At 37.4% G+C, this 23039-nt stretch overlaps 3 protein-coding genes across 8 annotated transcripts in view; 1 reads left to right on the forward strand and 2 right to left on the reverse strand.

Annotated features, from left to right (window-relative positions):
* Window positions 1-13951, reverse strand: part of GFM2 (GTP dependent ribosome recycling factor mitochondrial 2) — a 40717-nt gene extending 26766 nt beyond the window's left edge. Inside the window, exons 1-6 of one of the 5 annotated variants that reach the window (XM_036408894.2) lie at window positions 13755-13951; window positions 10004-10090; window positions 8517-8601; window positions 5955-6012; window positions 5448-5545; window positions 1146-1271 (exon numbers count right to left, since the gene is read on the reverse strand). In XM_036408894.2, coding sequence (XP_036264787.1) covers window positions 1146-1271; window positions 5448-5545; window positions 5955-6012; window positions 8517-8601; window positions 10004-10066 — 430 coding nt within the window. In that variant the 5' untranslated portion in view covers window positions 10067-10090; window positions 13755-13951. Of the gene's footprint in view, window positions 1-1145; window positions 1272-4931; window positions 5055-5085; window positions 5110-5312; window positions 5427-5447; window positions 5546-5954; window positions 6013-8516; window positions 8602-8825; window positions 9039-10003; window positions 10091-13754 lie in introns of those variants that run through there. The other 4 variants (XM_045571598.1, XM_036408896.2, XM_045571599.1 and 1 more) reach the window with 4 other exon arrangements.
* A 72-nt stretch (window positions 13952-14023) lies between these two features.
* NSA2 (NSA2 ribosome biogenesis factor) lies at window positions 14024-22058 on the forward strand. The gene is made up of 6 exons (XM_036408902.2): window positions 14024-14190; window positions 15544-15731; window positions 15820-15970; window positions 17934-18113; window positions 19711-19903; window positions 20618-22058. The coding sequence occupies exons 1-6, from the start codon at window positions 14188-14190 to the stop codon at window positions 20683-20685; spliced, it is 783 nt and encodes a 260-aa protein (XP_036264795.1). The 5' UTR covers window positions 14024-14187; the 3' UTR covers window positions 20686-22058.
* Window positions 21715-23039, reverse strand: part of FAM169A (family with sequence similarity 169 member A) — a 48919-nt gene continuing 47594 nt past the window's right edge. For both annotated transcript variants that reach the window (XM_036408897.2, XM_036408900.2), the window contains one exon: window positions 21715-23014. The gene's annotated coding sequence lies outside the window, so the exon portion shown is untranslated. The remainder of the gene's footprint in view (window positions 23015-23039) is intronic.

Here is a 23039-nt window from a genome sequence, read left to right on the forward strand (position 1 = left end):
AAAGAGAAATATGCAAATTGACCATACCTCGGCAACACCCACAAGACAATCAGGAGTATGCAAATTAACCCAACAAAGATGGCAGGTTAATTTGCATACGCAGGTGTGGAGTGACCTGGCAAGGCACAGCGCCTGCAATAAGGAGAGGGCGGAGGGAGCCACAGGGGCAGCGCTCTGGCCCGAGCGAAGACTGAAGGCTCAAGCCGGAGCAGACTCTGGCCAGAGCGAAGGTGGAAAGCTGAGGCTGGAGTGAAGGCCTGGGTCTCAGATGCCAGAGGAAAATGGGTGCTGGCAGCCAGGGGAAGGAAGGCCTATTCTTGAACGAATTTTTGTGCAACCGGCCTCTAGCTGAGAGTATAAAAAAGATTATCTGTATACTGTGTTCATAGCAGCACTATTCATAATAGCCAGGAGGTGGCAGCAACCTTAATGTCCACTGATGAATAAATGGCACATATTCAAAATTTTGTATATATATGAAATGTGTTATCCATGTACAATGGAATACTAAGCAGTCTTAAAAAGAAAGGAGCTGAAACCGGTTTGGCTCAGTGGACAGAGCGTCAGCCTGCAGATTGGAGGGTCCCAGGTTCAATTCCGGTCAAGGGCATGTCTCCGGTAGGGGGTGTGCAGGAGGCAGCTGATTGATGATTCTCTCTCATTGATGTTTCTAACTCTCTATCACTCTCTCTTCCTCTCTGTAAAAAAATCAATAAAATATATTAAAAATGTTTAATAAATAAAAAAGAAAGGAAATACTATCATATGCTATAGCATAAATGAACCTTGAAGGACTTTATGCTAAGTGACATAAGCCATTCACAAAACAACAGATTCTGTATGATACTACTATTGTAATATGAGATATGTAAAAGTAGTCAATTCCATAGCTCTAGAATTAGAAGGGTGGTTACCAGGAGTGGTAGGAGAAAAAAAAGGAATGGTTGTTTAAAGGGTACAGAGTTTCAGTTCTACAAGATGAAAAAGTTCTGAAAATCTGTTTCACAATACACTTGACACTACTTAACACACTTAAAAATGGATAAGATGATAAATTTTATGATATTTTTTACCACAATTTAAGAAAACACATACACAAACAAAACCTGAAATGATACAGCATCACTGCTAGAATAGCACCATACCTGGTGTATCAATTAGATTGACTCTGTACCCCTTCCAATCAAACGTAACAGCAGCTGATTGAATAGTAATGCCTCTTTCTCGCTCTTGAGCCATGAAATCTGTCACTGTGTCACCGTCATCAACATCTAATAAGGAAAAAGATGATATACTCACTCTTAATCACAAGAGCATTTTCTTGGTATCTGATGTCTACCTAACAATTTAATTTTGCTTTAAAAATTGTTCATAAAATATCTGATTTAATGTTAAGGGTTCTTAATCATTCTCTAAACAAATCTTTATTCTAGAAAAAGCTCTTTCAGCATGATTAGCAATTTTCTCATAAAAACTTTTTCTGTAACAATTGGGATTAAAATATATTAAATATTTTAATTTTACTGAACCATATACCATATACTTCTTTCATTTTTTTTCCTAGTTTAACTTTAAAATTTTTTTAACATTATTTAACTTTTAGTTTTTTTTATCTGATGCCCACTCAAAGCAGAGCAGTGCAACGAAAGAGCACAGACAGACCCAGATTTAAATCCCAACTTGACCACTTACTACTTTGTGATCTTGAGCAAGTTGCTTAGCCTACTTTGTGAAATCAGGCTAATGCAGCCAGCCTTGCTGGGCTATTGTAAGAATGAAATGAGGCTATACATACATAAAGTACCCAGCTCAGTAAGTGTTAAGTAAATGGAACACTGTAGAAAAATTCCTTCCAAGTGACCCTTTATAAACCCTTCTTATTACTGAACTTTCAAAGAAAGGGGGGTGGGGAGGGGTGGGAGGAATTTATACAATCCAAATAGTCTTGGTAGATCTTCTATAGCACATGTGTCAAACACAAGGCCCGCGGGCCAAATCCATCCCGCCAGGCCTTGCAATGTGGCCCACACCGCACTGTCATCACTGCACTCCGCTGCGTTTCCATCACAATGACAGTTTATGACTGTTCAGTAAACCATTCGGCTGGATTTTAGATTTTGGCCCCTTCTCTGATTGAGTTCGACACCCCTATTCTATAGCATAGTCATGAATAAAGTTCATCCTGACAACTGAAGAGGCCACTAAAATTAATTTGCAGTAAACTTTTTCAAAATTCATTAACTTATATTTTTATTTATGGTTATATTCAATATTATTTTGTATAAGTTACAGGTGTACAGCATAGTGATTAGGCAATCATATATTTCACAGTGTTCCCCCTCATTATTCTCAGTACCACCTGGCACCATTCACAGTCATTACAATGTGACTGGCTATATTCCCTATGCTACACTTTACATCCTGTGATTATTCTGTAAGTACCAATTTGTACTTCTTAATCTCTTCACCTTTTTCACCCAGCCCCCCAACCCATGCCCTAAAATTCTTAACATATCTTTTATCCTGATTGAATTTATACAGTAAAATAAATGGGAAAAAGGACTTCCAGTCAAGATGGCACAGTAAATACCGTTTGCCTCTTTCCATGACATCAAAATTACAATTAAATTCTAGAACAACCATCATTGAGAAGCACCTGAAGACTAGCTAAACAGAAGCCCTACAACTAAGGATATAAAGCCATGCTGAGACTAGTGGGTGGGGAAAGACACAGAATGGGCAGGTCCCACACCCAAAGTGGTTCCCCCTGAGGTGCAAGGAATCCCAGCTCAGCACCGGACTCCCTAGCCCAGGGCTCCAGTGCCAGTAATAGGAGTCCCCACCACACACAGCTGTGAGAACCAGCAGGGACTGTGTCCGAGTGAGATGGAGGACAGCTGGAGACCTAGGCGTCCTCCTGAAGGGCCCGCTTCCACTCACTCACAAACGCATTTGCCCTGGACTCCAACACAGGGGCAGCAGCTCGAGAAGCATCAGGAACACCTGGGAGGAGCTGAATTGACTAGCTTTAGGGTGAGGGCTGAAGGAGCTGGGGTCTGGAAAGCTCTTGGAGAGCACACCCCAACCAGCAGCAATAGGCCAGGCAGGAGCCGTATCTGTGCTCTCCACCAACCTGGCTCTGCCCTGGTGATTACCTGAGACCCGCCTCACCCAACTTGTGCACCCTACCAAACCTCTTCCAGCAGCTTTTTTAAGCAAGTGGCTCTGCCTTGGTTAGACATGCACTTTCCTAAAATCTCAAAAACCCAAAGCAGCAGCAGCTGGCCTTGGTGTGCCTTAAACCGCTGGCTAAGTGGCCCCAAGCCCGGCACAAATGGTGACTGTTCTCATCTTGCATTGTAACTCCCACCAGGTGACCACAGTCTGGCAGAAGCAGTGACCAGTCTTGCTTTAGAAGTGACCACAGCCCAGCACAAGTGGCAGCTGGCCTCAGCTCACATCGTAGTGCCACCAAGGGCCCCAAGCCCAGCCTTGGGGCAGATAGCCTAGGGTCACAGCACAGCCTCTCCAAAATGCCTCTGAGCCCAGCACAAATGCCAACCACCACAGATTAGTTTGTAGCTCCTACCAGGTAGATCCAACCTGGGCACAAACTGCAGCTGACCTTGTCCAGCACCAAAGTCTCTCCCAAGAGCTTCAAGAACCACCACATCTGGTGGCCAGCTTCAGAACACAAGAACACCACCCAACCAGCTCCACGCACAACACACAAGAAAGGTGGACTCGGCCATCACCAGAGCCCCACTAACATTTCACCCAAAACAACTAGAAAAAGAACAAAGCCCAATGTTAAAAAAAATAATAATAATAAAATAAATAAATAAATAAAAAAGCCCAATATCAGAAGGAAATAATAAAAACTAGATAAGTAAATGAAACAGAGAACAAAAAGACAACAGAAATATTAATGCAGCAAATAGACGGTTCTTTGAAAAGATTAATAAAATTGACAAACCATCCTGACCAGTTTGGCTCAGTGGTTGGAGAATACTGAGGAGGATTAGAATCTTCATTTGAAAGGCACTCTACTCTGAGAAAAGATTACAAGGACCCAGCCGAAACCGGTGTGGCTCAGTGGTAGAGCGTCGGTCTGCAGACTGAAAGGTCCCGGATTCGATTCCAGTCAAGGGCATGTACATTGGTTGCGGGCACATCCCTGGTGGGGGATGTGCAGGAGGCAGCTGGTCGATGTTTCTCTCTCATCGACATTTCTAGTTCTCTATCCCTTTCTCCTTCTCTCTGTAAAAAAAAATCAATAAAATATATTTAAAAAAAAAAAAAGATTACAAGGATCCAGAGAAATGGTTCTCAATACAAAAAAAATCACTGCAGGGCTTTGGAAAAAGATACTCACTTCCACTTCTAGTATTATGGACCTGATGACCATAATTTGTAAATTTCAAAACAAATTATTTTACCAGTGATAAAAGGCATTTCATAATGATAAAAGGGTCGATTCATCAGAGAAATGTAACAATTATAAATGTGTATGAGTCTAACACACCATCCAAGCATTATACCTCAGACTTGCTGAACAACCAAGCCATACCAGACTTGTTGAAGCTTAATTTCCAGAGTGGAGTAAGGTCATGTTTATTTAAAAACAAAACAACAAAGCTACATGGGGTTTCAAATGTGAATGCCTAGTCAAGAACAACAGTTTTTGACATGTTATAATTAAAGAATAAATCCAAAACTTATGTAAATACTACTACTACTACTGTGGGATAAAAATTAATAAAATCCTTTATTTCTCTGCATGATAACTTGACCTCTGGTTAAGTTTTGGCTCTTTCCTTCTAGAAAACAGAAGTATGTCAACTATGTAGCTAGGCAACACCACTTATTGGAAAATGTTGATTGATAAGCTACACCTGACTTGGGAAGAACTGTAAATGAATTATATATACCTGATGGAGATACATAGCTTTAGGTTTCCCTGAGGAGGGCACAGCATGTCCCTTGTGAGAAACCCTGAAGGAAGTCCATAGAGCTGGAAGAAGAGATTCATTTCTAGAGAGCGTAAGTCTTCCAAGCCAGAGTGGCTCCAATGAATCTTGTAACTTTGCAATTAAGCAATCACTTCTGGCCAAAACTGACAGTTCCCAGATAGCCATGCGGGCTGTTTTAAGAACTCCTACAAAAGAAACATCTTTTGCTGGTCTGCTGGTAAGTTATGGTTTTTGCCCCATAGCTTGAATAGGCCAGCCCACACTGTGGCCTAAGGTAGTCTCTTGAGTCTGGATATTTAGTTGAACCTAGAAAGACCGGTTAGTGGGTGTAGCAGCTACCTTATTTTTATGTTGTGGTTAGATAATAGTGGCTCCATGCCATACTCAAGATCTCTAGGTTGACTTCTCAATCAAAATATTTTCCAATGATGTTTTTGCTAACGGGGGATAGGGAGAGGAGGAATCCATTCTAACCTCCCAGTGATCTTGTGTATCCAGAATAGTACAATATTCTTTCTGTGGTGGTAGTTTTGCCTGCATCAATATGAGCCATAATTCCAATATTACGGATTCTGTTTAAAAGGAAGAAAAAAAAAGACATGTGTTATCAGGTGGACATTACTAAAACTGTAAAACCCAAATATGCTGTGCAAATTTTGAAGCTGGTGTAAAAACTAGAAACATAGAAAACATATTACAACCACAGTATTTTGACAAAATAGTGTCAAAAGAGCTAACTACAATCTTATGAATATCTTATATTTGTTTCTATGAAAAGTGTGCTCTTCCTATATTAAAATTTTTATCTTTCAATTGTGAAAATAGCTTTTAAGATACATAACATGTATTTGTAATAAGGTAGGGCAAAAGTAACAGAAATTAGAGCATTCACTAACAATGCTGATTAAGCCCATGAGAAAAACCTGTAACTTTTCATGGAGCCTATGGAAAAGACACTATCAATGAAAAGACAATACTTACTTAGATATAGGAGGATTGATGATGGAACGAAGAGATTTGATATCATTTCCTAGTAAACCTAACGAAAAAAAGTTTAAAATTAAACTGTTTAGGAAATTTCCCTTTAATTTACAGATGAAATTACAATAATTTTAAGCAAATACTGTAATTCTAATTAAAGTAAAATCTAAGCTAAATAGAAGTCTCATTTACCTAAAATTTATTTTCCTGAAACTTCTAAAGAAAGGCTATATATGCAAAACAACATAAAGTTTTTAAACATTAATTTCTAAATCACATCCTTAGAAAAACAGAGATTTACCCTAATCTCTGCCATACCTACAATTCCATAATAGAGCTGTAGATTAAGAATTAATGCTCATAAAAATAACCTTAAGGCAAGTATATCTTGAACTAAAGAAAAATATAAAATGCAGTCCTATAAGCCTGCATTGTTAAGACTTAAAAAGCTAAGAGTGATCCTTATAACAACTGATGATGAATTTCTGTACAACTTGGAACCACCTTCCTTCAGTAATCCCAAGGATAAAATACCTTTAGAGCCAGGCTGGAAGGCACTACTGAACAGAAGCTATAATAATCTAATATTTCTAAAAGGCCAAGTAGCATTTCTGGAATAAAGTCCATAATGTCTTACTCTATGTTTAACCAGAAATATACTAGGAAATCAATTTACAAAATATATTTTATTAATAATATTAAAGCAACAATGCATTTACATTTATAAATGTAATTTAGATTGTCCTACTGTTTAAACCAGTTTTCCCAAATTTCTATAATAAGAATTCTACTATATTTTGGAAACCTCATGGAGGTGTGAAGAGAGAAAGATAATCTGTATTGCTACAGATAATTTTGCATGAGCAAAATACAGCAACTTAGATTCACACAATAATACAGGCCATTAAATTCACATGCCCCCTTACAAGTCACAAAGACAATCAGTAATTTTACTCTATTTTTCTCATGTGACAAAGATGGTAATGAGAATAGCAACAGAATGAAACGAGTTTCAAGACTCCCATATGCTTGCTTACTTCAAACACAAGAAGAACATTCAGAATTGGGAGCAGTCAGTTCCTTGGGCTCCCAGCTTTAACTTTTTCTATATTTTTTTTTCCATAAAATTTTTATTTTATTTTCAATATACAAAAATAAATGTATTACCAGATTGTAGGTACAAAATAATTAGCCACTTACATGCAATAATATTAATGTTTCAAGAAAAATGATTTTAAATATAATATTACCAAGACTATACACACAGTATAATATCACAAACGTAAGCAATATTAAATATTAAAAATCTACAAATAACAGAATTACTTCTATTATATTCTAAAGTATTTTTTTCTCTGGCTCTATTTTTGTTCATCATATTTCATGTGATATTTATCTTTCACTAACTGGCTTATTTCACTTAGTATAATGCTCTCTAGGTCCATCCATGCTACTGCAAATGGTAAGAGGTCTTTCTTTTTCACAGCAGTGTATTATTCCACTGTGATGTAATAATTTTTTAACCCACTCATCTGCTGATGGGCATTTAGGCTGTTTCCAAATCTTAGCTATTGTAAATGGTGCTGCTATGAACCTAGGGATGCATATATCCTTTCTGATTGGTGTTTCTGATTTCTTGGGATATATTCCTGGAAGTGGGATTATTGGTCAAATGGGAGTTCCATTTTTAACTTTTTGAGGAAACTCCATATTGTCTTCCACAGTCTGCATTCCCACCAGCAGTGCAGGAGGGTTCCTTTTCCTCCACATCCTCCCCAGCACTTATCATTGTTGATTTGTTGATGATAGCCATTCTGACAGGGGTGAGATGGTATCTCATTGTTGTTTGGATGACTAGTGACTTTGAGCTTGTTCTCATGTCTCTTGGCCTTCTGTATGACCTCTTTCAAAAAGTGTCTATTTAGGTCCTTTGCCCCTTTTTGAATGGGTTGTTTATCTTCCTTTTGTTAAGTTGTATAAGGCTCCCAGCTTTGAACAGCTTATTAGCTACCCTAAACTATCCCAGATAGACAGTTAACCAAACTACTCTCAATAACCTTCAAAATAAATTATTCTGGTAAAGCTCTATTGACAGAAAATACTTTTGTATAAAAACCAGAAATGTACTAGAAAATAAATTTACAGCAAGAGCACTCTACAAGTAGACTCACCTGGTAAACTTTTGAACCAGCTACTAAAGCTGACTCAACCCTTCCCTTCATTCAGCTTATTAGGATGACCAGCAGATGAGGAGCATGAATAAGTATATTGGGGTTCCCTCCTGACACCTATCGGAATACTCTCCACTCCTAATAATCTCAAGGAAATAGCCAAGAAGTAAAAGGAGCCACTGATTCCAAAGTAGTTGGAGCCCCCTAATAAGAGAGATGCTTACAAAGGAGAGACTTGGGGAAGGGAAGGAGAAAGAACAGAGTGAAAGAGAGAGAGGACAAGGAGGGACAAGAAGAGGAGGAGGAGAGAAAGGAGAAGATGAGGGGAGAGGTTGAGAGAAGAAAGCAAGCAAGCAATTTAAGCAAAATGAGAAGAATTTAACAGTATTACCTGGCAGGGAACTGTAACTTCTTTCAAGAGACACAAGTGGCTTTATTCTTTTTAAACTTGCTCTTATTCTAGAGCAACACATATTCTAGTGAGGAGAAAAAGAAACGGCATTACCTTTGTCAGCGTGACTCATTACAGTGGTTTTAACATTATAACTATGCTTTGTCAGAGGACAAAAGACTTTGAATCTCCTTAAAGCAGTCCCAATTTATTAACTCCAATTCTTTTATAATAAAAAGTGACAACCCAAATTATACGACAGGAAAGACAAAGAATAAAATCAATACTAGTTTGCTATTTTAACCTGACCTTAGATGCCAGTTCTCCTAGACATGCAACATTATCATCACAGAGAACGTGACAGAAAGACGAGCTCTCAGGACCTGCTCCAAACAAGGGAACAGAAGCTGTGGAGATGGGGCAGAATAACCCGAGCTGTAACAAGCTCTCCAGGTGATTTTGATAGCTAGTTTGAGAACCAAGATCCTGAAGTTTCCAGAGACTCATTAATGTTAAAAAGGTCTCTCACCTTGGCTACTCCTTAGTTCTTCTCTACAACTGTTAAGAGCTGGTGGGGGTCATAAACTAATAAAACTATTGGCTGTTTTCAGGATTTATAAGAATGCCTACACATTAGAATTACCTGGAAAACTTTAAAAAAACAAACAAACAAAAAAAGCAACAAACAAACAATTGGACACTAGCTTGTTTGGTTCAGTGGATAGAGCATCCACCTGTGGTTCAATTCCGGTCAAGGGTACATGCCCAGGTTGCAGGCTCCATCCCGAGTGGGGGGTGTGCAGGATTCTCCCTCATCACTGATGTTTCTCTCTCTCTCTCCCTCTCCCTTCCTCTCTGAAATAAATTAAAAAAAAATTTTTTTAATGGAGGTTGGGGAAGAAGGGGCTGGCCTTTTAAAAAGTTGCCCAGGTATCTTCGAATGGTCCCACATAGATACTGAATATTCTCCACCCCAGTTTGTACTTAGACCACTAGATAGACATTTAATGGCTGACAATATATTTGGAATTGCTACAGTTAGAGTATGTAATGATTTGGAGCTGCCACAAACTGCCTTTTATATCATGGAATATAAAAGCTTGTGCTTTCTATATTATTTCTTCATTAGTTACAAAGTTTCTAGCAATAAATCACTATTATCCTAAGAAAATATTTTAAAAGAAGAAACTCAAAGCTATTAAAATTTTCACCAAGGTGATGACCAAGGTAAGACAGGGTGTGTAGTCTGGAAGCATCAGCAATGAAAACACTGAAGAAAAACAGTAATTGTTTGTGCCACTAATGACCTCAAAATGGAATACAGAAATAGATATTCTTCAAAATGAAAATGAATTTATAAACCACTGATAAGGCATGTTTCTTCTTGGTAACAGGTTCTCCCATATCTGTAAAAAGATATATGTATCTTTTGGAAATAAAGTAAATGAAGTTGTTTCAGTATATATAATTTTACAAGAAAAACTTACACAAATGTGCAAGCTGGATATGTTCTTATGATTCACTGCAAATATCCTCAAGTTGGACAACATCTTGGCCCTCTAAACTGTTATCCTCTGAAAAAGAAATATATAAGATTATAAAACTAAGTTTACATATTACATGTCAGTAATACATATGTAAGGCATATGTAGATATGTGGTAAAAATGTGTTATTTTTAAAAAGTAGGAACAATATTTTTAGCTATCAAAAACAATGCATTTTTCAGAAAATGGAAATTCTGACAAAACATAAGGAATACGGTCCTAAGCTTAAAATGTTCCTTGTTCTTTTCAACATGCTTATAATTCTTCAAAAAAAAAAAATATGTAACAGAAAAAGATTTATTGAAATTACAAAAAATATATCATACCAATCAAAAATTTTACGAAAAATATAAAAAATTAAGTATAGAAAGGTTAAGCATCTACCTACATGTTGGTAATTTCTCATTGGTAATACAACTTTTTAATTTATCCATATATTCTGATTTTTCTACCATAAATATGTAAAAAATATACAAAAGCAAGTCCTCTTCTATAATTATAGAAACTAAGCATCTTTAGTTTTAAAACATTTACTAAATATTCACTATGTTCTGAGTACACTATCAAAGCTATGAGAAATGCATGGAAACATCTGATTGGATGGAGACAAAAACAGATAGGGTTAAACCAGTGCCCAATGCTATGTAAGAAGCCATGTCAAATGACTATTATTCCTGGTAAATTTGCTTTTTCTCTGTATCTTAAGACAGAAATATTCACTATCCATATTCAGGAAGTCACCAAGTCCTTTTGATTTTATTTCCTAAATATATCTTGAATCCATTCCCTCTTCTTCATTTCTAACACCAAAGTGCAGGATGTTTGCAAAATCATGCACGTTAGATCTCTTCTAAAAAAGAACAATAGATTCTAACATAACAGGACAGAAAAAGTTCACTAATATGATTTAATTTCACATTGCAACTAACCTTTAAGAAACTATCACTTGTCCAAGCCTATTAGAGCATTCACAATTTTCTGAAAAGATAATTAAAATTATCTTTTCTTTCCCAATCATATATACATGTATGGATAAGGCTGAATCTTCTTACACTTCAACCAAAATTTTTTTAAAGATATATGGTAACATAAATACAGAAGCAGGAATAAGATGCCAGCTGTTTTCTACCAAGTCAGACAGTAAAGAGACTTACAAAATTGTAAACCAATGTAAAACATTCTTCAAACTATTTTTGTTTTGAAAAATGGGCATTTTTTCATAAAACATTACTTACATTAACATTTAATGGGCGTATAACTTTTTAAAGAATGACTAAAATATTTTAACGTTTTGCTTTAATTTCTAATATTTGAATATCAATTATAACCCATACAAACAAACCACTCTGGAATTCTGAATCATTTTTAAGAGGGTGAAGGGTTCCTATAAACCAAAAATTTTGAGACAGTTATTCCAACACCAAGTTTCCCAAAGAGAATGCCCGTCATTATTTTACAATAGGTTATAGACCAAAAAAAATATATATATTAGGTCTAGTAATAATTAATGTCGTTTTCTAATACTTTTTAAAATCGAATTTATTTAAACAATACAACAAAATTTAATCAACAATATAGTTGCCGTTGTTTTCTACTACTTGTGCCCAACGCTCAGGAAGCATTTTAATCCCTCTGTTGTAAAATTCTTGTGATTTTGATGCAAAAAATTCGGTCAATGCATTTTTGAGGCATTCTTCATTATTAAATTTTTTTCCAAGAAGCAAGTTTTGCAAAGAACGAAACAAATGGTAATCGGAAGGGGCAATATCAGGAGAATATGCAGGTTGAGGGAGAACTTCCCATTCCAACTGGCGCAGTTTTTCAGCAGTGATTCTTGCAGTACGTGGTCGTGCGTTATCTTATCGTGGTGAAGAATTACGCCCTTCCGATTAATCAGCGCGGGTTCTTTTTCTCTTAAAGCTTGGGCTAACCTTTCCAATTGGGCACTATACACTGCACTTGTAATGGTTTGGTTAGATGGTAAAAGTTCATAATGAAGAATTCCTTTAAAATTCCACCAAACACACAACATCACTTTTTTTGCATGCAAGTCAGGTTTTGGCGTGGGCTGTGGAGCCTCATTTTTGTCCAACCATTGAGGCCGCCTTTTCAAATTAACATACAGCACCCATTGTTCATGTCCGGTAACAACTTGCTCTCAAAACGGCAAACGGTTTTGACGAGAGAGGAGCGAACTGCAAATTGTGACTCTTTGATTACGGTTGTTGTCGGTCAACTCATGAGGAACCCATTTCCCAAACTTTTGGACTTTGCCAAGTGCACACAATTGATTGGAAATTGTTTTTTGTGAACAATTTAAAGTTGTCGCAAGCTCTTGTTGGGTAATTTGAGGATTTTGCACCAAAAGAGCTTGAAGAGCTTCTTGATCAAAATTGGACACACGGCCTCGACCACTCTTGTCATCTAACGAAAAATTTCCCTCTTGAAATTTCTCAAACCAACGCTGGCATTTTCTGGCGCTAACTGCATCTTGACCAAGAGCACTTCAGATGTTTTTTGCAGCCTCACTTGCTTTTCTTCCTAATTGGAACTCGTAAAGCATGCAGTGCCGAATATGCTCTTCATCCGCCATCTTCTTAGCCCTAGTTTTGCAACAAAAACCAAACCAAACACAAACTTTTTCAAGCAAAACTTGTTAATTGCACTTCACACGTTCTGTAGATACCACGTGTTTGAAGGTTATGTCAATACAAGTCAACGCCAAGCAAGATTTTAAACGAATGTTGAAAAACGACATTAATTATTACTAGTCCAGATTATTTATATATATATATATGCGCTTACTAAATAAGTATTAGAAAAAAGTCAACAAATCCTGTGATTTTATAGTCAGTGTTGTTTAAAATGTGAAATTTAATTTACATAAAACAATTAACTTACGGGGAAATGTTAAGTAAATAACATAGTAAAATATTACTAAGTAAATAGCACAGGTGACATTCATCTAGGATCAGTCTTATAAGGTAGTGCTCAAATCACTAAAGTGAGAAATGCTGTTTTAATCCATTAACACATACCTCCAAATAAACAACACCTTGTCACTTCCTTACTTAAGGTTTTTAACATGATAAGTTTGTCCCCAACTCCCTTCACAGCCTTGTACTCTCCCATTCCCTACTCTCCACTGGGGAGCTTCAGCCAAAATCCCCCAGACACACCATGCGGACACCTTCACACCTGCGCGTGCTGCCGCAGCCGGAAAGCATCCTGGAATCCCAGAGTCCTTCCTTCCCTGGCAAATTCCTTCTCCAACTTGGAAGCCTTTCCCAGTTTCCTAGGAGGTTTTTCATACTACCGCCTTGGTGCTTTTATAACACTCGGAATTCATATTTATTCACGACAAATATGCTATTTACAAGTTCTCTCCACTCCTGTGAGCTCCCCAAAAGGAGAGATTTTCTACCAGCAGTGCCTTGCACAAATGCCTCATTTTTTAAGTGATTTTCTTCCTCCCTGTGGGTAGAAGAATGGTATCTTACCAGTGTGGACAATGGAGTTACTCATTCGACATCACTGAGGCATTCATTCATTCATCCTCAGATCTTGGAGAATACGTTAAGGGCTCGCTAAAGGTTGTCTTAACACCTGATGGCATCATTAGGGTTGCTGCATCCCTGAAGGTCAGCGGCGCCCGCGGCGGGCAAGGTCTTAGGCACGCGGATCGGTACCCACCTGGCATTCAGGCGCATCCCGGAGGCCAGCTGTTTCCCTCCAGGCTGGTGTGAGCGGGGGTCCGGGCCGCGCCAAAGCCTGCACAGACCGCAAGTCGCAACGTCCGTCTCCCTCGGGGAACGCCTTGGCACCTCCAGAACCGAACCTGCAGCCTCCCGCTTTTGCCCGCACCGGCCCCGACCGCGGCAGCACACCACTTCCGGTGGCGTAACACTCAAATGCCTCCGACCAACAACTTCCGCTCTTCTCGCGAGAAGCGGAGAACAGAAGCTCGGAACCAATGCGTCGAGCTTTCGCCGGAGTCGGACGTTTTAGAAGTGGCCCTTTCCTGTCGCGAGTTGCGAAGAGTCGGTTCGCGAGGCTTTTGAGAGCCGAGGATTGAGAGCTTCTTCGCGCCCGGGGGTCTGCGCCCGGCGGCCCGGCGGCCGTCACCATGGTGAGGAGGCGGGCTCGGGAGCTCGCGACGTGGGGCGTCCGAGTTGGCGGGGTCTAGGGTCCCCGGGGCGCTGGGGCAGGGGGTGAGAGGTGGTGGGCGGAAGTGAGATTCAGCTGAAGGGAATAGGGGCAGATAGACTTCGAGGGGTTGGCTCCGTGGAATGAAAAGAAACTTTAACACCGGGGACACAGAATGGGGTATTTGCCAGACGGAGCACAAGCTTGAGAGCAAGACACGCTTCGCTATGTCAAATCCCTAGTTTCACCACATGTTGTGGCCATCGGTGCCAGAACCTGGCGGTAATCCTATGGTGTCGGCATTCATCCCGCCGCCAGCTCATTGTACTGCGGAGGAAACGGAGGGCACGCCCTGGCCCTGGCCAGGCATCTGGGTGGCGCGGTCCGGCTTACAGCCAAACCTGACTGCCAGACCCTGCACAACTGTAATCTGTTTCTGTGCAACATGGCATTGCACGTACCTTGCACAAAGTTTACGTAATAGCAGTTGAAAACACCACACTGATGCATAGTACCTTGTTTCTTAGCATTATTCCCCGTGGAGTTGGCTTTGTATCATTTTATTTTAGCAGTGTTAAAATACAAATGGACTGGGGCTGCCTGTTTAAACAAAATTGGCATATAAAATAGGCAAAGGGCATCTCAGACATTGCAGGTGAAATGCAAAATAGTACGGCCACTTCAAAACATTTGACATATGTCCAAACAAAGGAAAAACTAGGAGGAAACATCGATCACTGGTCCATGGATAAACCAATGGTAGTCTGTCCATACAATGGATATTATTTGGCAGCAAAGAAAAGGAAGTGCTAATGCAACAATGTGGGGGATCTCAAAAGCCTTATGCTAAGTGAAAGAATCTAGATGCCAAAGCTAAATATTGTAGATTCCATTTGTATCTCATTCTGGGAAAGGCAAAACAAGAGCAAAAGAAACCAGACTGGAGGCAGTAAAAGAGGAAGGACCTCCAAGTGGCACAAGGCAACTTTCTGGGGGTTGGAAATATTTTCTATCTTGATTTGTGTGCTTAAACAAGTGTATAGATTGTCAAAACTGACAACTATGTGAGCTCCTGAATCAGATCATCCCTTTTGTATAATTAAGTGGATTTTGGACAGTTCCTTTCAGTTAGCAGTAACTTTCACTGAGATTATTAAATGTATATCCTGATGCCTCATCCAGGATCAAAATTTATTTAACGTACATCATGTCAATAGACTTAATACTGCAAGTGTCATTTAAGGAAGAGAACGTTTGGGTGAAATATCGATAGAATCTTCTGTATTCCATATGTTGCTCAAAAAAATTAAAGTTAACATTTTTTGTATCATTATAGCCACAAAACGAGTATATTGAGTTACACCGGAAGCGCTATGGATACCGTTTGGATTACCATGAGAAAAAGAGAAAGAAGGAAGGTCGAGAGGCTCATGAACGTTCAAAGAAGGCAAAAAAGATGATTGGGCTGAAGGCTAAGCTCTACCATAAGCAGCGCCATGCTGAGAAAATACAAATGAAAAAGACGTGAGTGATCGTTTGTTGTAGCAAGTTAACACCTTTTGAGTAATAGTTATTAAAAATGATAATCTTGAATCTTTTCCCATTTTGATAGTATCAAGATGCATGAAAAACGAAACACCAAACAAAAGAATGATGAAAAGACTCCACAAGGAGCAGTACCTGCATATCTGCTGGACAGAGAGGGACAGTCCCGAGCTAAAGTACTTTCCAATATGATTAAACAAAAACGAAAAGAGAAAGCGGTAAGCAATAAAAATGCCTTCTTTTTTGTTCAGGAGAGTTACTTGAAATCAAATTTGAGGGACTTGGTTTGTTTTTTTCGGTTCTATTGGAAACATAAAGTCCAACTATTCTCAGTTAGCTGTTGAAGTCTTTATAATTTCACTTTATGTAAAATGTTTAAGTAATATAATTGCTTTCTCATCAGCCAGCAAGCACATTTTAGTATTAGTTTTCTTGAAAATTTATTAGAAAATAACATATCTTTAGTTTTTAAAAAATTATTTAAAAACAAAAAGTAAGCAGTGAATCTCAAATTTAGTATTTTTACAGCCTCCTATACTGTGCTATTGTAAAGGATACAACCTCCGCTTGTTTATGCTGCCCCACAGTGTGTCAAATTGGTTTAAAAGTTAGTGGAGCCCTAGCTGGTTTGGCTCAGTGGATAGAGCATGGTCCTGGGTTTGATTCCAGTCAGGGGCACATCCCAGGTTGCAGGCTCATCCCCAATGAGGGGCGTGCAGGAGACAGCTGATTAGTGATTCTCTCTCATCATTGATGTTTCTATCTCCCTCTCCCTCTCTGAAATCAATCAATATATATATATATATATATATATATATATATATATATTTTTTTTTTTTTTTTTTTTTTTTTTTTAATGGTTGGTTAGTGGGAAACATCCTCAAGTGATTGAACACAAATAAAAATTCAGCAGTTAAAAATTTTTTTCTGGTTTGTGCTTAGTGTTAAATTCTGCTAAAAACAGAGGAAAAGGCATGTATATACTATTTTATACACCTGGTGATAGATGGATAGGAATCCAGGAAGCAGTAGGACTTGTGGTAACTGTATTTGAAGAACTTAACAGCTTCCAAATTTCATTTTTAAGATGTTACTGCTGGTTTTTTTGTTATGTAATTATGCGAAATTAGAATGGTAGAACTTTAGCACCAAAAGAAACTTTAGAGGTTATCTAGACAACCCCTCTTTATTTTACAGATGGAAGAGATTGGAGTCTAGGAATTTGTAAATCATCTGCGAGATCACGTGCCTATGAATTGGTAGAGTAGCCTCTAGGACCTTTATCTTAGTAATAAGTCCAGAATTCTTTCTACTGTCTTGCACTGCTATAGTTTTTTTCATAGAATTTAATGTGCATTCTAGGGAAGTACAAAATATCTGGAGATGATTTTGTCTAGTAATGCATTCTGAAAATCCATTTGAGGTAGAAATACAAAGATGTTAAAAGACAGTCTTCCAGTTTTACACTTTTAGTAATAAGCACATACACTACCTAGAGAAGTCAGTGTCTTAGTACAGGTGGTATTTTTCATCCATAACAAAGCTTTAAGATTTTTAGCTTAAGCAAACCATTATATTTAATAATTAGAAATCCAGTGCATGAAATTCATGCACTGGGGGGAGGTCCCCTCAGCCCGGCCTGCACCTACTCCAATCTGAGACCCCTTGGGGGATGTCCGGCTGTGGGACATCCCTCTCACAATCCGGGCTTACTGGCTCCTAACCACTCACCTTAACCACTTCTGCCTGCCAGCCTGATCACCCCCTAACCATTCCTCTGCCAGCCCAGTTGACACCTAACTGCTCCCCTGCCAGCCTGATTGTCCCCAACTGCCCTCCCCTGCAGGCCATCTTGTGACAATTTGGGGGCATCTATCTTTTGATGATGTGGGATGGCCATCTTGTGATGCGAGGACATGAGATTCAATTTGCATATTACGTCTTTATTATTATATATAGAGGACTGTGATGTACCTATTATTTAGAAAAACCTATGATATATAAACTACTTTCAATTATTCGGGGGTTTGTGAGGAAACAGTGCAGATCTCTAGAAAACATTGGAGCCTGATCTTGTTGGTTAAGAAAAAAAATGAACTACTGTTTTGTACAACTAAAATGTGACTTCTTATTCCCATTGTCTTTTACTAACAATGTAAGTTTTAACTGGTCTATTTTTAGGGAAAATGGGAAGTCCCTCTGCCCAAAGTTCGTGCCCAGGGAGAAACAGAGGTATTAAAAGTTATTCGAACAGGAAAGAGAAAGAAAAAAGCATGGAAGAGGATGGTTACGAAAGTCTGCTTTGTTGGAGATGGCTTTACTCGAAAACCACCTAAATATGAAAGATTCATTAGGCCAATGGTAAGTCCTTTGCAAAAGTGCAGTGGCTTAAATATGAGTTCCTGTATTAAACCAGGGTAAGTACATTACAGTTTCCTGAAATTTCTAAATTGGTACAAAATACAGGTTGAAAGACATTTTAAGATTGTTTTTGTTATTTTAAGTTAGTGATAAAGGATTGCTTAGGACTTTTCCACTATCATCAAAATCTTGTTTTCAGTTTCATAAGAAATTTGAGATGAAAAAGAATTTTCATTACATTGTCAGTGAATCTTCACTTAAAAATGCCTTATTAGGATCTTCATTTTCCACATGAAGTAATTTTACTCATTCAGTAAGTGATCTACTATATGCCAGATTCTTATTTGAGAGCAGTTAAAGAACTGAGTAGGGTTGTTTTCAAGAGTCAATTCTGGTTTACTAAGGGGAGTAGCTTAATGCTTTGAAAACACTCAGTATGCAAACATTGCATAAAGTAAATTTAATGTAAAAGTGTGGGACTTTACTTTCTGTTGACAGCAGTAATGATCAAAACCTGTCGGCCTATTCCTCCCCTCCCCCCTGCCACAACCAAATATAATTGAAGATATGTTTTACAAAAGCTTTTAAACAGACTAAATTATTCTCCCAACTACAATAGGTATCCAGTCTGCTTAGAGAAACAAAGAATCAGAGGAAAACTGGCACTGTTACTCTAGTTCTCAACCTGAGTAATTTTCAATGGATTAAAATGTCAAACAAGCCTGTTTCTATAAATAAAGTTCTATGGGAACAGTCATGCCTATTCATATTGTCCATGGCTATTTTTTTCCCTGCAAAATTTGAGTAGTTTCAGCAGAGACCATATGGGCTGCAAAGCCTAAAATACTCATTTAGGTCATTTATGGAAAACATCCTATCCACCCATCTCTAGATTACATCATGGACTCCCCTTATTTGATTTTATATTCATAATCTCCTAAATACATTTTGGTGATCTTATCAGTTCTACAGGGAGAGAACATGCCAGTCAGATTGTTCTAGACTTTCAGTAGCTTGGCAGATAATATATTTTATTGTGAATTAATCAAATGGCATTCTGAATGGTTTCTTGCCAGGTTGATTAATTAATGAGTCCTTTACTAAGAACTTATTTAGTATCATTTGCTGCCTACCTCTACTTAGATAGTTATTGCATTCAAGAGACTGCAAAGTGTTGTGGCTTTTTAACACACAGAGTTCTTAAAGACCACATCGAGGTGACTGGGTGACTGGGGTCTCTTCCAGTCCTTGACCAGTGTTACCATCAGTGCAAAAAGAGCTAACAGCTTCCATCATGGAAATTAGCTGAGGTACTTCAAGACTTGGAATCAGAATGCTTAAATTTGATTCCATTCATTCACTGTTTAACCTGTGAACAAGTCATTTAGCCTGCTAATCTTCGTTTTAAAAAAGTAAGGGTAATTGTATTTATCCTGTAACAGAGATTTTTAGTCTAGAATTGTATTTTTATTTGATACATTAGATTTTACTTTCAACTCTTGTTTTTGTTTTTGAGACTTGGAAAAGATATGCAAAAAAAGATCACTACTCATTGTTAACATTTTGGACTCAAACATTCTTGTGTTTATCTTACTAGGGCTTACGTTTCAAGAAGGCCCATGTAACGCACCCTGAACTGAAAGCGACCTTTTGCCTGCCAATTCTTGGTGTGAAGAAGAATCCCTCCTCCCCACTTTATACAACCTTGGGTGTTATTACCAAAGGTACTGTCATCGAGGTGAACGTGAGTGAGTTGGGCCTTGTGACACAAGGAGGCAAGGTTATTTGGGGTAAGTAAATTTGTTAGTATGGGGATGCTGCTCTTGGAATCCTAAAAAAAAATTTTCAAATTGGCAAAGTACACAGTAAATTGTAATGTGGAAGAGATAGATAAGTTCACACTTGATGTAAATCAGATTTAAATCTTTAGGAAGAATATTTTTTGTAGAAAAGACAGTTATGAATATAATTTAACTTACTAGTTTTAGTTATGTGAGATGTACTACATTGCTAGGCTTTCATGCTGTATTTAAAAAGAAATTACCAGGGAAGATATGATAACTAAAAAATATTGGAAGAAATACAATAAATTAACCATGAGTAGGAGAAAGCATATATCAAACAGCCACACTCTTTCAGTGGTAATGAAAAACTAAATATAATTATAAATTCCTTTTCCTCATTTTCTTTTCTGCTTTTAGTGCCCAGATAGTCCTAAACTTGTTCTTTGAAAGGGAAGAATTCTATGTAATAAAAGGCTAATATGCCTTCTACCAGGAGTTTGACCAAAGGGGCGGGGCCAGATGGCTGACCAAACACCCACAGCCCCTCCTCCTGGCCTGTACTCCCCACCCCATCCCAATTGGGGGCAAGTTAGCCAGACCCCACCCATGCACAAATTCGTGCACTGGGCCTCTGGTATCATCTATAACTCAAGGTTTTGTGTTTTTTTTAAAGTTTTTTATTAGCTAATCTCTCTTTTTTTCTTCATTTTGTTTCCTTAGGAAAATATGCCCAGGTTACCAACAATCCTGAAAATGATGGGTGCATAAATGCAGTCTTACTGGTTTGACAGCAGTTTCATATAAGTAACTTTGTAATTGTTGAAGACTATACACCAATCAGAAAAATTCCTTTACTATGTTTCTGAGTGCTATCAAACAGCTTACATCAAACAGTCTGCAGTCCTCAAGAGAATTATTTATTCTATTGTAAAGAATATTAAAATGGCCCAGTTTTATAAATTGGCCTTTATTTTGGGGTCTGTTTATCATGAAATTGAATGATTAAAAAAAACAATTATAACAGTTTCTTACTTCATCAATATTTGTATTAATAAGTGGGTATTCAGCAGTGCAGATCTTTTATCCTAAGAGTTAATGCACACTTAATATGGGGCCTAGGCTATAAAACTATCATATCTAAAACCTCACCTCATTTAGTCATCATTAGTTCTAAAAAATGTAGCACTAACACACCTAGTAATGTTTAAGTTTATAAAGTATTCACATTAAAGGCATACGAGAAAAGGTACACTACAGTAAGTTGAATTCAGAAGGAATTTAGATAAATCTTTTCTCCCATAATCCTTAATTTCTTCAGATAGTAAATCAGTAGTTAGTATTTTAAACATTTTTTTTTCCCCTCATCATATATAGTAACTCCTACTTGGAACTGTGCTTTCTATCTGCAACATGAAAAACACCAAAATGTTTATACTTTTAGCATTTTCTGTATTCTGAACTCAGGGTAGTATATTTATATTTTTAGAATCTGAAAATTTTGTTTTAATAATTCCAGGGGAAAAAATGGTTTTAAAAAGAAAAAGACTGCACTGATAACCTTAAAAGACAAATATATTTGTAATTACATAATATAAAACAGATCATGTTTTAGGGTAACTATCAAAGCACCTTTGTGATATAAATTATGTTTGTGGCTTTGAGTTTTAGGGTGTCTGCATATTAATCTATAATCGTTTTAAATTGTTTATTTTTAAAAATCTGTTTTGAAGGTACAACCGATATGAACAAATCCAGTTTCTAAACACACCATCAGTGAAATTAGGGAAAAGGGAAAGAATTTCAAAACACAGACCAAGAACAATCACAAAATATATGTTTAATTACTACTTTTAAACTAAAAAAAAAACAACTACCAAGAAAATTTCAGTAAGACTTGCTATTCTAAATACTGCAATATCTTTTCTAAGTACTAAAAACAATAGGTTTGGAACACAGACAGGAAAAGAAAGGCTGGCTAGTCCTTGGGAATGACTATCCAGGATAATACAATTACTTCACAATGACAGAAGCTTAACCTTTCTTACGATTAGTTTTAACATGATTTTGCCACAAATAGAAATGAATGATTTAGGTTTTGGAAGATGAAAGAAAACACTGACTAAAGGTAATAAGCACATGATGCTACATAACTGAAATTTTTTTTTAAATGGGCAAATTATACAAAGAAAGCGTGATATTAAAGAAACATAACTAATCACATCCATGAAATATCAGGCAATGCCTTAAACAATATTGATGTTAATGGACATACCAGGCAGAAATAAATTTGTAAAATACTGTTACACAGATGAGTAATGTTAGTATAAGTTCTTTATTTACACTTTAAGAATCTGTTTGTTTGCTGGTGTGACCAAATTTAAAAGGTAATCCCTAAGGGTAAAGCAGAACATAAGAGCAGATAACAGATACTAGGTAAACTCAATTTGATGCAATCATAACCCACCAAGATAATCTTCTAAAGTCACTGAAACCATGTTAGGTAGTACAGTGTTCTGGTGGTCAGCAAAAAGTGAACCATTAATCACTAGTTGTTATCCTTCCTGTGATAATTCTCTGTACTTAATGGAAAACACCATGAATATAGACAATTTAAGCAAGTGACTGATATTCTGTCATGCTATTTGTTTTTGTAAAAAATCATAATAGATCCTCTCACCTTTAAAAGCTGTAGAGGAGCTTTATAATAAATGAATTAAGAGGCCAAAATACTGCCCTCATAAACCTTAAATATACTTATTTCTGTGATGTCTAGCAATTGAATAAACAAAAGTAGAACTAAAATTTTGTTAACTACTGTATATTACACGAGGAAATACATACGTATTTACACAAACTAAAGTGAACTTCCTTCTCTAAGAATAAGATTTCTAAACAAAACAATCCACAAAGGATTACAGAATGACTGGACACTCAACAATTGGACTAGTTGTTTGAAATCAAATTTCTGTCCTCTAGTTCTGAAAGTTTTATTAATGACTTGCAAAAACAAGTATCTGATAAGTTTTAATTAGTTTCCTGGTTGACATGTTTTATCACATTCTTTACTGAAAATGAACATGTTAGTAAACGTGTTTTTCATGGGACTCACTTTTTCTCCTAAGTGCCAAAATAACATTTTCTG

This window comes from Pipistrellus kuhlii, unplaced genomic scaffold (genome assembly GCF_014108245.1).
Source record: "Pipistrellus kuhlii isolate mPipKuh1 unplaced genomic scaffold, mPipKuh1.p scaffold_m20_p_4, whole genome shotgun sequence".
Classification (NCBI taxonomy): domain Eukaryota; kingdom Metazoa; phylum Chordata; class Mammalia; order Chiroptera; family Vespertilionidae; genus Pipistrellus; species Pipistrellus kuhlii.

Bases quoted from the DNA above. Each gene is read 5' to 3' on its own strand.
- NSA2 (XM_036408902.2), top strand. The intron at 15,732-15,819 runs GTGAGTGATCGT...CCATTTTGATAG, and splicing joins AAAATACAAATGAAAAAGAC to TATCAAGATGCATGAAAAAC. The intron at 18,114-19,710 runs GTAAGTCCTTTG...TTATCTTACTAG, and splicing joins AAAGATTCATTAGGCCAATG to GGCTTACGTTTCAAGAAGGC.